At 40.8% G+C, this 15,233-nt stretch overlaps 2 protein-coding genes across 2 annotated transcripts in view; both read right to left on the reverse strand.

Moving 5' to 3' along the window:
- Positions 1–3,517: 3,517 nt before the first annotated feature.
- The window catches only part of LOC311012987 (tripartite motif-containing protein 29-like), a 160,147-nt gene continuing 148,431 nt past the window's right edge, over positions 3,518–15,233 (reverse strand). Inside the window, exon 3 of the mRNA XM_084008844.1 lies at positions 3,518–4,546. The gene's annotated coding sequence lies outside the window, so the exon portion shown is untranslated. The remainder of the gene's footprint in view (positions 4,547–15,233) is intronic.
- Positions 4,539–6,822, reverse strand: LOC311012979 (tripartite motif-containing protein 16-like). Its single transcript, XM_084008835.1, has one exon. It carries the CDS (start codon positions 6,689–6,691, stop codon positions 5,027–5,029), a length of 1,665 nt encoding a protein of 554 aa, XP_083864961.1. The 5' UTR covers positions 6,692–6,822; the 3' UTR covers positions 4,539–5,026.

A 15,233-nucleotide genomic window follows, 5' to 3' on the forward strand; every position in this document is an offset into this window, starting at 1 on the left:
GCACAGTTGCCAGGTTTCCTGTGTCTCCCAGTACAGTCTCAAGAGCATAGAGGAGATACCAGGAGAACCAGGGCTGTAGAAGGACATCAATCCAGCAGCAGGACCGGTATCTGCTCCTTTGTAGAGAAGGAACTGAAGGAGCACTGCCAGAGTCCTACAACATGACCTCCAGCAGGATACTGGTGTGCATACTTCTGATCTGAACTGTCAGAAACAGACTCCATGGGATTGGAATGAGGATCCGACGTCCTCTAATGGGACCTGGTCTCACAGCCCAGCACCGTGCAGCTCCGTTGGCATTTGCGAGAGAACACCAGAACTGGCAGGTCCACCATTGGTGCCCTGTTCTCTTAACAGATGAAAGCAGGTTCACACTGAGCACATGTGACAGGTGTGAAAGAGTCTGGAGACGCTGTGGTGAATGTTAAGCTGCCTGTAACATCATCCAGCATGACTGGTTTTGTGGTGGGTCAGTGATGGTCTGGGGAGGCATATCCTTGGAGGTCTGCACAGACCAACGGTACCCTCAATGCTGTTAGGTGCCTGGATGAAATCCTGAGAGTGAATGTGAGACCTTATGCTCATGCAGTGGGCCCTGGGTTCCTCCTGGTGCAGGACTAGTTCGGCTTCATGTGGCCAGAGTATATACAGTTCCTGGATGACGAAGGCATTGATGCCATTGACTGCCCCCCTTGTTTCCCTGACCTAAATCCAGTTGTGCACCTATTGGACATTATATATTGGTGTATCATCTGCTGCCAAGTTCAATCGGTGGTACACATGTACTCGCTCCAGAACGCACAGCAGGTGGCGCTCTGCTTTACAAACTGGAGAACCTCTATAATCAGGTCTACAATCCCCACCGCAACAAGAGGATGTTCGTTCTGACCCACTCCAGGGACTGAGTGAGAGAGCAATTAATTGGCTGTTTGAAAATAAAAGCTTTAAAATTTTGTTTTTACAGTGTTTTAAGTTTTACAGTGTGAATATTTATAGTTAATCAATCTCATTAAATCACAGTTATAAACAGTTATTTATGGACAAATATAAAGGAATAGAATTGGAGATTGAAAGTGATCTGGTGGTATTATGTTTTGTTTTTGATATTATTTTACATATAGCTAATATTTGAAATTTGGATAATAACTATTTCACACAGATATAGGAGCTATTTACATATTATGTAAATTGAAAATATATGTACATTTACATATAATTTCAATTTACATAATGTAAATATATGTAAATTATATGAAGGGCAGGACATGATAAGCATAGCTTCCTCCTGTCCCTCCTCAAAGTTGAAATATTTTAATGATTTATATTTTTGTATTTTAATTTATTTATTTGTAAATTGTAGTATTTCATGTCTTGTAATTGTTGTACTTTGTAATCAAGGAAAATAAAGATCAAATCAAAGAAATGAATCACTTCAACAAACAGGTTTCAGTAATTTTTTAAGATTTGTATTAATTTCTTTATGTGTCTCAGAGTTTTAAACTGATAACTCTGAGCAGCCTTTCCACTTCCAGTGGTCTACATCTCTCTTCTGTGCAATTTCTTTTTTTGCCTCAGATTGGACCTCAAACCATTTTTGATTTTACTTCATCGGTTGTCCTACTCCGGATACAGCATTCACTGAACGAGTGATAGCATTCCATGCATCTTATTTCAGTGTCATTTTATATCCACTGACCATACAGGATATAAAAGCCCATTTGCTGTTCACTTCCTGCAGCAGTCAGCTTCCTCCACTTCAGAACTGCTGACGTTTTCTTACGTTCTGAGCCCGGTTGTTCACCGTCTTTATATTTCTGTTTCGACATTCTTTATTTCCTTCTCAACTTTTCTCCTCAAGTTCTGTTTGTGATATCTATGAGGGGCTGTTAGGGACATTATTCAGAATGACCATGCATTGACACACACCTTTCCTCTCACATACACATGTAATCACAATCATGCACATACTATACTGAAAACCACACACACATACACGTGATATTTACTTCCATGTGATCCAATGAGGGAACGAGACGGATATCAAATAAAACATCACATGAGTTATTCTCCAGAATATGAGCAGTTACTAAATAAAACAAACTGTTTCTGTCCTAATCGACTTGTTGACAAAATAAAACAACTAAAATGTGTGTTTACAGTTTTTCAATTCAATTTCACGTTTCTCAAAACAATAACAGCTTTCGAAAAACTGCACACACAAAACTGAAAACCTCACACACAAAATGCTCAGCCTGACACTCCCTTTGCAAGATGACTCTTTGCCATCAAATCTCTTAACTGTTCACAAAATGGAACTCGTGTTTTCATGTGGTGCACACACCATATTTTCAAATGACACATACCATTCATTGAGTTCACACAACTAAGCATTTGCTGCACACTGAAGTGCAAAATTAAAAACAATCACAGAAATGGAACACACCATATGAATGACATTACCGTTTTTTTCAATTGTTTACATGCAATTTTGAAAACCGGGTTCTTTTTTTCAAAATATAATCACAATTATCCAAACACTACACTCAATTTGCATAATTCCTAGATTGTTTGCTAAATGACACACTTCAGTCAAAACATATACACTTCAGTCAAAACATACATATTTGTGAAAATGCTATTAGTTTTCATTTAACCAACACAGTCCTCAATGATCAGACACTATTGCAGCCAGTTTCACACTGCTGTGATAAATAAAAAACACATTTGTAAAAAAACTAATTTTAGGAAATAGCATGTGCTAGATTTTTGGCCAGATATTGTTATGTAAGGGATAATTTAGATGTCAAAAAAATAGTGACAAGCCCACAACATTCCTCATGATTAGTTTGAGATATAGGGAGAATGTACACAAATAGGCCTACTATAAACTTACCAAGCACTGCACAACACTGATGCTGCAGACTGAATATTTCAAGTATTTATTTTATCTACCTCTTCCTCTATCTCCTTCTTCTCCTCTTCCTCTACCTGGGCCTCCTCCTCTACCTCCTTCTCCTCTTCCTCTACCGCCTTCATCTCCTCTTTGAGCTCCCCCTCTCATTCTCACTCTTCTTCTTCTTCTAGCTCCTTCCATTTTTGTTGAAGACAGGTGAACTCACCTGCTGCCTTTTATAGCACACCTGAGTGCTGCGTTTTCATATAAGCACATGTGTGCTTCCACACTTGGTGGATGTGATTATCCAATTTGTTCATTAGTGTGGTCATTGGCAATCCGGGGCTTTGACAAGGAAGTAACCTCACAATCCTTCTCTGTGTCTAAGGTGTGAAAATGTGTGTAGCGTTTTACAAATCCCTGTGTAATGTTTTGCAAAAAGGGTGAAGCAGACATTGTGTGTAATGTTGTGCAAATCTGTGGAGGTGTTTTGCTCCTTGGAGTAGAATTTCAAAAATTGTGTGGACATTTTTATTTTAGTGTGTAAACAATCGTAAAAAAACTAACATAAAAAAGCACACAAATATTCAGCAACAAAAAGTTTTATTTCAGTACACGCAGAGAACAGTATCTATCCCCCCCTTCACAAAAATGAATTAGGCATCATCATCATCATCATCATCTCTCTCTTCAAAGTTCTCCATTGTTCACTAAATGAAACAGAGGTTCAAGACACTTTTATGCTGCAGTCCTGATTACAAACGGCAAACAGACCTGAATGTTTAGAGATTTGAATATTTGTGTGTTGTAGTTTGATGCTTTGAGATTTTACTTGAGAAGTGTGTGCAACAACTGAACATTGTGTGTAGTGTTTTGACAACAAGGTGATGAGTAATTGACATCAGAGTGAAAAGAAGGAAAGTCAGAGTCTAATGCAGAGCAGATAAGAGTGTGAAGTTGTGCCAAATTGTGCAGAATTTTCGCTTTTTCTGTGTTAACAATGAACTGAAACTATCAGAAAAGCTGTTGCTCCTCGTCCTGCTCAGTAGAGTGCCTTCTCTTCGCGCATGCACCCCCTAGTGTCCACATTGCAACGCTACAATCAGCTGCGCTTAACAGCAGGACAAATGTATGAAAGAAGTTCAGCATTTTTTTTAGAATCACAGCTGATCTAGAAGTTGATACCAGACTGTTGCCTTCAGGGACCAATGAGACATTCAAGGACACCTGTCTGCTGCTTCTGATCCACCCATGGCGGGAGGATCAGAAGGTGGAGTCACTTCCTGTGATGGTGAATAATAATATCCAGGACGGCCTGGCTGGGAGCTGACGGAGCCAAACACTGAACCAACATGACAGCCTCATTCTGAACTTTCCTCTGCATGAAAACCAACAGAACCGGAGCCGGAATGAGCTCAAGTCCACAACGACACAACATCTGTGGTCTCATGTGTGTCAGGATTCACCTCCACGTCTTCTCACCCAGACTTGACTGTTTCTGCAGGTTTTAACGTCAGAGTCACAAGAAAGACAGTTGAAAGGATAGAAAGTCTTAACATGAACGTGGCACTTAGTGGTGTTTGAGGAGGAAATCTGCCTCACTTCCTCTCTCATATTAGTGTCACATCTTCTCCATCAGCTCTGCATGACACCCTGGAATGAAGACCAGGGTGTCCACAGATCTCATCGGTGAAGTCTGTTACATGATCAATGAGTTTATGTTCAGATCATCCACACAATCACTTCATACATGTGATGATAGATTTCTTTACTAATGTAGAGGAAGAAAACAAAGCATCTGGGATAAAGGAGGTCTGCTGGTTTCTCTCCAAAGAGAAACAAGAACGTAGAAATACATCTCTAGAAATATTCATCAAACATTCAGATGGGAGACAAGGAGGAGGAAGAGGAGGAGAGGAGGAGGAGGACTAAGAGGAGGAGGAGAAGGGGGAGGGGGGAGAGGGAGGGAGCGGAGGAAGCGAGGATGAGAGGTGGAATCAGGAGGGGAGGAGGAGAGGGGAAGAGGATGTGAGAGGGAGGGGAGAAGAAGAAGTAGAGGAGAGGTAGGGGAGGAGAGGAGGAGGCTGGGAAGATGAAGGAGGTGAAGTCATTCAGCTCTTAAATGACTTCTGTCTAGTTGAGTTTACAGAACTCACCACTGTTCTCAATATTATAAATACGAAGTCCAGCATGGAGAGGCTCAGAGAACCTGGTCTGGACTCTGTGGAGGAGAGTCATGGTCTTAGAGACGCTGTAGAAGGACAGAATACCTGCTCCGTGATCCAGGTACACTCCTACTCTGGAGGACGGAGGACCTGAGACGGGAGTTTGGACACCGTTGTATAAGAAGTTATAACTGTTATTGTTACATTGTAACGACCAGGATTTGTCATTACATCCAAACACACATTGATTCCATCCTCCTGCTCTGCTGATACTCTTGTATGCGACTGATACAACAACTCCACCTCCTCTCCTCTCCACCTCCCAGTAACAACGTCCAGTCAGACTTTCTCTACTCAGGACCTGATGATTATTAGTGAATTTGTCTGGGTGAGGAGAATAAGACTGCTGTTGACTCATTAATTTTGCTTTTCGGTTCCCCTCAGATAATAACAGCCGTGTGTGTGCCGTGTTTGGATCCAGTGTGATTTCACGTGAATATTTTAAGAATTCAGCTCTGGTCCTGGGCTCTGGTTGTGGCAGTAAAACAACCACATCAGTCCCTTTAGCTAAGACCTTCATCCATTTCTCTGTCAGAACATCATGCAGGTCATCTCTGACCGCTGACACAGCCGCTGTCACGTCCTCAAAGTAGTGCAGAGGACGGGTGTTGATGCTGGATGAGTGTGTGGACTCACTGAGTGGTGACAGCAACGGGTAGTCGTGTAGAAACTGGTTGTGATCCTCTGTGTGTGAGAGCTTCTCCAGCTCAGCGTCTTTCCTCTTCAGCTCACTGATCTCCTGCTCCAGCTTCTCCTGAAGCTCTGTGACTCGACTCACTTCAGTTTCCTGCCGGGATCTGACCTGCTGCTTCACGTCAGAGCGTCTTTTCTCCATGAGACGGATCAGCTCACTGAACGTCACCTCACTGTCCTCCACTGCTTTATCAGCAGAGTGGTTGATAGCATCCACCTCCTGTTGGAGCAGCTTCACATCTTTGTCTCTGTCCTGGATTCTCTGCTGGATGTTTAGTCGACTCACATCCAACTCTCTCTGCCTCTCAGTCCTTTCTGCTGCAGCTGAGACTGTGTCGTGGCCTTTGTGTTCCTCCACAGCGCAGAGATAACAGATAGACTGCTGATCAGTACGGCAGAACATCTTCATCACCTCATCATGACGAGAGCACACGTTCTCCTGGAGCTTGTTGGAGGGCTCCACCAGCTGATGTTTCTTGAATGCTGGTGATTCATAATGAGGCTGGAGGTGTTTCTCACAGTAAGAGGCCAGACACACCAGACAGGACTTGAGGGCTTTCAGTTTCCTCCCAGTGCAGAAATCACAGGCCACATCTTCAGGTCCAGCATAGCAGAGACCAGCAGGAGCAGCTTGGAGTCCAGTCTTCTTCAGCTCCTCCACCAAAACTGCCAACATGGTGTTTTTCAGCAGGACAGGCCTCGGTATGAAGGTCTGCCTACACTGAGGGCAGCTGTGGATCTCCTTCTCATCCCAGTAGCTTTCAATACACTTCATGCAGTAGCTGTGTCCACAGGGAATAGTCACCGGGTCCTTCAGTAGATCCAAACAGATGCAACAAGAGAAGGTTTCCCGGTCCAGCTGAACTCCTTTCTGCGCCATTTCACCTCTCAGCGACGACGACTGTCTGAGTTTCACTTTGTTAGAAGTGAAACTGGTCTGAGGTCTGATCTCAACAACATGTGTTTCTGCAGTGAATGTGGCCTGTCAGCTGCTGCACTTCACCGCCATGTTGGTTCCACCCGTCCTCACACTGTAGATCTGAAGGGGAGGGAACAAGGAAATCTGTGGACAGAGTGGAGCTGGCTGTGTTTGAGAGCAGAGAGAGGAGGGAGGAGTTCTCAAGCTGAGACTCCTTCCAGGAAGAGGAGCTGCACTTTGACTTTGTTTCCTTGTTTTTAACGGAGCCTTAGTTCAAACGTCTGAAAACACCGACATGTTGCCTTGTGAAGTACAGGGGGATGGTAGTGCAAGTAGTGATGCAGAGCAGTAAGATGATGTTTTAGAGCCTTATTTTACCCATAAACACTGTTGTTTTATGTGGACCAAAGCAAACTCCAAACTCATTTCTGAAGAATAAAGTCCTACTTTTCGTTGTCTTTGAAATATAATGTGTGTTCATTAATGACACTGTCTTGTCCACTTCTTTCAGGCTGCACCTGGCTGCCATGTATTTCACTGAGAATGCAGAGCGAGGACAAGCAGCGACATCAGTACACACATATGTCTCAGGAGAGAGAGACATACTGCTGCATCAGAAAACAGACATGTGAAATAAGACTTTCGACCGATATACGTACAATCTGATGAATGCATGGATCTGAGTCACTAAATCTTAAAATGATTGCCTCAATATTATAACCCTAATGGAACAATATAATACAAGGTTAACTGATTTGATACCCTAATTTTGCAATTCTGTATGGAATACTTTACACTCCAATATATCTGTGTTTTTATTTCATTTGGACGATCACCCATCCATGCAACGTAATTTAGTTGGTAGAATAATGAATGAAAAAGTGGCTAATGTCACTATAAAGTAAAATGCAGCTGAATCCAATCAAACCAATCAACAGAGCACACCACAGGTTTTGTTATTTCCCTGCAGCACACCTCCACCCCCTGCTAGTCCCAGACCGGGGCTCCATACGTTTGATGGGAGTATATCATGTGCATGGATAGTGAATCGTAAAATGTGGAATCAAACATTGATGAGGGAGTCGTTAATAATTCAGAGGCAGTGTAGAGATATGTTGGTGAGCACGAGTTAAGACAGCAACACAAAGGGTTTTTTTAGATAGGAAGCTGAACAGAAAAAAAATGCTTGATCATATATTTGATTGAACAACAATTAAATATTTATTTAAGATCTGTCCGAAGGATAAAGACCATCAATATAATAAATATAATGCTTTATATATCCTGCATATATATATATATATATATATATATATATATATATATATATATATATATATATATATATATTGATAATATATATATTACAAAAATACATAATCACAGATATCTGTCTAAATATATGTAGAAACATGATTAAAACAGCAAGAAAGCGCATCAGACATCATCATGGTGAGTATGTACCTCAGAGCCTCTGCTATGCAGCTTCACGTCCCATCACCATCATCCCTTCAGTGTTTTGAGGATTTAATGCAGGATTTGTCGATTACCACCCCGTACAGGATAATTGACTTTGTGGACTCATAGTGAATATTAATGTGAACTCCAGATGACCCAAGTCTGAGGGGCAGGCCATGAACTCTCTCATGGATGCTCCAACTTCATCATCGGTCTTCACCGACTTCACATCATCATCACCGGCAGTTAGTTCTCAACCATTTTATGGAAAGATCTGCCCTCAAATCAAAGTAATCAGTAAGCAGTAGGGGTGGGTAAAAATATCAATACAATACATTATTGATTTTTCAACTCCAAAGATCGATACAAGACTCATGTTTAGACGCGTTGTAAAGTACTTTATCCTATTTCATTTTATTTTCAATATTTATTCCGTTGAATTTCATGGGAATTAATAAAATGGAGAGGCTGTTTTGAATGAAATAGTTTTGACTCAATGTTTCCTCTGATCAATATCATCTGATGTACAAGTACTTGTGGTTTCATCTTAATTTATATCGCAATAATGTGATATCGTACGTATCGTATCGTGACCAAAGTATCATGATACGTATCGTATTGTGAGGTTCTTGCCAATACTCACCCCTAGTAAGCAGTGAAGGAAAATACACACTTTCCAATTCTTAAGATGAGACTGAAAAAGTCAATATTTTGTTAAAATGAGTGTATTGACATTTACTTATTCTGAATATAGTATATGCAAAAAACAAAGTAAAATAAGTACTCTTTTGTAGGATGAAAGATCCTCTGGTTGCGGCAAGAAGTGTGGTTGCATGGAAGTGTATGAGAAAATGAGCCTCAGTAAACATTGTAAACATGATTTTCTATCTCAAGTCTGTTCAAACTGCTGCTCCAGCTCTTCAGACAGAAACTGGCCACTGTCTGTTGTTGCTCTCCGCAGATCCTCATCATTCCTCCCTGGCTAACAAACCTCATTATACACATTATGCTGAGTGCAGACCTGCACACTCCCAGCGACATGCTTTAATGGGCTCCGTTTTCCTTGCTTGCTTTTTTCCCACACGCTCGGCCAGTCCGTCTCTTTTTTTCTTTGTCCTCACTGACCCATTTGAGTACTTTCAGGTACAGCCGGGGACCAGCGAGACACGACGATGGGGCTCTGGGGCTTGTTGCCTAGCAACAGGCAGCAAGCCGGCTTGTGTGGTTTTATGTAACGTTGGGCTTGATGGTTGAATGTAGGGCGCTCAGTCGCCAAGGGAGGTGGGGTGGATGGTGTAGGGACGGTTGTGTCTGCGACCGCGGCCCCACATCTCCACGCATGGAGTGGATGGACAGTAGACAGAAAGGCCCCCAGCATGAACACCTGACAACAGATTCATTAAAAAAAGAGCTGTTACCTCCAGGGCAACGCTACACCTAATGACCTTTTAACGCCTTTTATTAATGCTACTACTTCCGGTTTAGCAGGGGGTTAACCTGGTATGATGTAAATGTTGGTTAGGCTGTTTTTGTTCTTTTGGCTTATTTGCCTAAAAATGAATTGCCGTTTGGCATTCTTTTTCCTCCGAGTGCTGTTTCCATCTCTCTCACACCATAAGTTTACATCTACCTTTAACACCCACAAGAAGTTTAATACCTAAACTCCCCACAAGTCAGTTAGAACTGAAGAAGCTTCTGTATTATAGTCAGATGAGTTTCCTGTGTTTCTCACCAAGTTTACATGCTTTAGCTGTATGTGTTGACGTGCTTTGTTCAAGTTAATAGAGTTGTGTTGAAGTTGGAGGTCACATGATGGGGACATTCTGACCTCCAACTCCAACAGAAGCTTGTACTAAGAAGCGAGTTCAACATATCCAGGGCACCTTTGGGTGATCTGGCTTTACTAGCCCATGACAGCGGTTATCAACTCGGTAAATCAACTCAGGGTTTCTCAGTCTGACTATGAGCGGGTTCACGATTTTGGACATCACCATCTTGGATTTTTGTAAGCAGTCAACAGAAGTGACCATATTTGGACTGTGGAGGAGCAACGGGTGGATCTGATGAACACAAGCAGTAGAGCGGCACCCAGAGCAACAACCTTACTGGATCTGGATCCATCTGGATTCTGGTGTGAAGCTGTTAACAAAGTTAGCTTCATAATTCAAGGTCAACTTTACAGCTAAGTGTTGAAGTCATCTTCGGAGATAATTGCATTGGTACGTGGTACGACAGAAGATGAGGCCGCAGTAGCAGCCTGTCAGTCACAAGGTAGCGCCGGGTGTGAATGGATATTAAAAGAGCACGAGTAGATCTCACTATAATTACATTTATAATTATATTTAGTGTATTCCATTAAATTATTGTGGAAAGCTATTAAATGTAGGACAATTTTAGACTCATTATTTCATCTGCAACCCCGGCGGTGTGAAACAGACATGGAGCAAATTTAAAAAAAAGTATGGATATAAAAGCATTATCTAAGATGGTAAAAAGGCTTATCTTATAATAACCCACAGCATAAATAGGTGTTCCGGTATAGGACAGTGATATTTTATGTTGGAATATACAAACAGTAAAGTGTGTTTCTTTTAGTCTGATTATGACTTTAACTTCTTCGTATTTGTGTAATATGATCTCACGATTGGCGCATTGAGCTTTAATTAGTTGGTAGGCGTGAATACTCTGGTTACCATGGTGATCTACCCATCATCGTGGGACTGGAAACTGCGTTCAAACCCCCAAATCCTGCTTCGTAGCCCAGGCTTCAGGCCTGGAGCGCTCAACGCCGAAAAGGTAAACAGAATGGCAGACAAACAGAGGTTTCTGTGGAAAGTGTTGAACTCTCAGCAGTGTAGCCTTCGAGCATCAATAAATAAAACCGAGGAGGAAAAATAACATCAGCCCCCATGCAGAACAGCGGTTACTATATTATGTATTATTTGAATTAGAGTCAGGCAAACACGCCTTACCTTGCTGTTTTTAGTTCCATTTAGATCATTATTCCCACTTAGACAATAGTTTATTTTTTTATCGTGCCTAAACTTTTTAAGGGAGCTCATACATTTTCTCATTTACTCAGATCGTTCTTTGCTTGTTTGTCTTAAACTCCTTGTTCTTGTTTTTGATTGTATTTACCCTCGCTTTCAGTTTAAGTAAACTCTTTGAGTACTTTGACATAATCGTATTGTCATCATTAACATCATTATTATCATGTTCTTGTTGGTGCGGCTGGATGATAGCCCTAATGTGTGTCATTTTTGGTGTTAGTGTGTTCAATGTTTTTTGTCCTCAAATGTATTAATTTGTAATCATTATTATTATTGATGTGCTTTAAAGTTTAACCTTCATGTTTTGTGCCTCAGGACCCTTTTGAAAATGACGAGATGCACCTTGAGGGGATTATTCATTTTGGTCATTTTTGAAGTAAATGAAGGAGGCAGGCTACTCGAGCCTATTTGGTGTTCCATTGTATGGATTTTCAAGTTTAAGTTGCCTGAAACTTCAGTGTTGTTATAACACAGTAACGAGTTGTGCACTTGCTTCTCGATGCTGGTTTGTGTTGCATGTTAACATGCTTTTGTGCTTGTGTCTGGCTCTGTGTGTGTGTGAGTGTATGTGTAAGTGTGTGAGTGTATGTGTAAGTGTGATTCTGGCTGTGCATGTGTGTGTCTGTGTGCGCTTCTCCCTCCTCCCAGATGGCGTTCGACTCTTTGTGGTCAACAGCGGAGCATCACCGACAGGAAGGAGGCGGTTGCCATGGTGAAAGTGACGTCTGAGTCGTACTCAAACAGCTCAAACAGTATTTTAACAGTTTTCACCAACGCATGCAGACAGCAGCTCTGATCTAAAGTGTCACGTTGTTTAAGCATGAAAGCGTATATGTCATCCTGCCATATACAGTAGCTTCTGCTTCCTGATCTGTTTCATCTCTGCACTGAAAGCAACAAGGAAGCTCCTGCTCGTTAATCTTTCTTGTTGGTGTTCAAGTGAAAATGCAGCAGTTGGCATGAACGTCGAGCTGTGAATAGATGCCCGTCTCTGGACTCGACTTGGCTGCTTCATTTGATCCAGACAACAGGCTCTCGAGCTCTGAGGTAATAAATCTGAGCTCAGCTGCGTTGCCACGGTCTCTCGGCTGCTTTGTGTGACAGACTGGAGAGAATTAGGGGAGTGTGTCGGTGAAACCGTGTTTAACATTACATCAGGACAATTCAAGCAACAGTAGCAGCTCAGCTCTGAGGCTGCAGTTACCAGGCAGCGAAATGATTGGATGCGTGTTTGTCAAGTGATTCAAAGCATAACGTTTAGAATCGAAGACTGTTGCAGTGATTGGCTGCAAGTAAAACCACACAAATAGTCTAGTATAGCATAAGGATGGGGCAATATGAAAATGTCATGTCTGGATTATCTTCAACATAATTCCGATTCACAATATTATCCCGATTATCATGGAAATGTGATTAAAACTGTTAAAATGTCCCTTTAACGAAAAAAACAAAAAACAAAACATGCTGGTATCACATTACAGATACATAAATTAAAAACAAATGTGTTTGAATTCTGTTCTTTTTAAAATCAGGCTCATTTCACTTCTCTACCAAGACAGCGGGCTAGACAGCCTTTTCAAGTGACTTGTTGATGCCCTAGTTTAATATCTAGTAAATACTATATATTAGAATATCTAGTAAATATAACAACTAAATATTACCTTATCTAGTAAATAATATGACTAAATATTTCCATATCTAGTAAATAATATACTAAATACTACCTTAATAAATATATTAACTAAATAGTACCTTATCTAGTAAATAATATGACTAAATATTTCCATATCTAGTACATAATATACTAAATACTACCTTAATAAATATAATAACTAAATAGTACCTTATCTAGTAAATAATATGACTAAATATTTCCATATCTAGTAAATAATATAACTAAATACTACCTGATCTAGTAAATATAATATAATAATATATAACTTAATATTATCTTATCTAAGTGGGTTGGCCGTAGTCAACTTTATCCTTCACAGGTGTGACAATAATCTCCAGATTATGAGTTTTAAAACAAAGATCCATGAATAGTTTACATATGAAGCCTTGTGTGAGTATCTCTCCTGTGCAGCTTGTGGATATCTACTGACTATCTGGTGGGTATTTCAACCAGCCAACAGCAAAACGCCAATAGAAAACTGGACGTGGCAGCATTTTGTTTGTGGTCGGTCTGGTCAGATACTACGACCTCTTATTTGTCAAAATAAGACTCTATAGTGTGTGTGATTTAAAAAAAATAAAATAAAAAATAGAATACATAATACAGACAGAAATGTCCTAACAATATTGCAATATTCAATCCGCTCAAAATGTATCCAAATCACTTGTTTTACCGACCGTTACAACGTTTACCATTTTGGGTGAATTGTACAGTTTTAGTTGTTCTGATCATTCACTTAATGTGTTCTTAGACTAAAGGGACGAGTGGTGACCAGGACCGGGTCTGAAGAGAGGATTGATTGATTGATTGATTGATTGATTGATTGATTGATTGATTGATTGATTGATTGATTGATTGATTTGGAATACAGACATATCCAAAGGATAAAACACGATAAAGTGCAGACACTTGTTTCCATCATGGTCCCTGATGTTAAAAGACAAGACATATCCACGTAAAACAAAACATCAAACATAAAACAAAAAACAAGGTATATAAATTAGACACTAAAAGGCTAAACGTATAAAAGAATAAAAGAATATTCCCTAACCCTACTATCTGTATTGAAGTGCAATATGCATACAAAGACAAACATCACATACAACAACTCACATGGGGAAGGACATAGGAGTGTCACTAGGGATTTAAATGTGCCATAAGCCAGGATTTTACCTTATTTTTGAAACCATGTCTATGGTCTTCATATCTGAAGGTAATTTAGGAGGAGAGGTGGATGATGGAAGTAAGGAAGTAAGGAAGGAAGGAAGGAAGGAAGGAAGGAAGGAAGGAAGGAAGGAAGGAAGGAAGGAAGGAAGGAAGCATTGACAGGCAGACAGGCCGTCCAATTATTTTCTCCGGCCCAACTTTTTTGATTGGACTGGGTTTTTACAATCCTGCCACGGCCACGGCTGACTTTTTATTTTTTATGTCAGAGCATTTCATTTATTCAATGCTATCGGTACATTACGAGGATTTCAAGTAATATAACAGAAAGTGTTTCTGAATACAATCACCTACTCAAAATTTAACGTAGATGCTGCAATAGCATAGCAATAGATTATATCAGAACTGGAGAGCATGTCTTTATCGCAAAAGAGCACAGAAAAACACTGTACAGTGTATTCAATGATGGAAAATTGAAAAATCTATTTCTTCTATTCTTCTTCTATTTATTATTATATCAAAATCCAACGCTTTCTTCTTTCTGGAGAACTAAATATGATGCATGTTTACATCTGCTACCAATTTCAACCAGTAATATCATGACCATCGATCCATCAATCTGCAACTGTGACTCAGCACAGAGCACCTTTGTTGAACCTGTTTGACTGGAACAGTCCCACCTTCTTCATTCTATCATCCTATTGGCTCGTGGAGTTTGACGACATGTTGCAGCATAGCTCCACCTGAAACAAAGAGCCAATCAGCCAGAATGAGTGCAAATACCAGTGGTTAACTCACCTGGATGTGGGTGCAGCTTTGTGTTTTCAGGACGAGACTTTCACGTGAGCTTTGACAGCTCCTGTTGCTCCAGAAAAACCTCATGTGACTCTCACAGAAAAGCATTCATAGTCACGATTTTACACACACACACACACACACACACACACACACACACACACACACACACACACAAACACTGCACCCACAACATGCCAGTGGTCGCCATGGCAACTCCATTCTCCACATCCCCCTCTTCTTCTCCTTCCACCTTCACGTCTAACAGAAAATCCATTCGAGGGAGGGAAACGAGAGGAACACAATCAATTCCTCCTGCACACACGGCGTTTGCGTTCGTCCCCATCGCGGTGGCTGGCTC

The sequence above is a fragment of the Eutrigla gurnardus genome, assembly GCF_963514095.1.
Source record: "Eutrigla gurnardus genome assembly, chromosome: 4".
Lineage (NCBI taxonomy): Eukaryota > Metazoa > Chordata > Actinopteri > Perciformes > Triglidae > Eutrigla > Eutrigla gurnardus.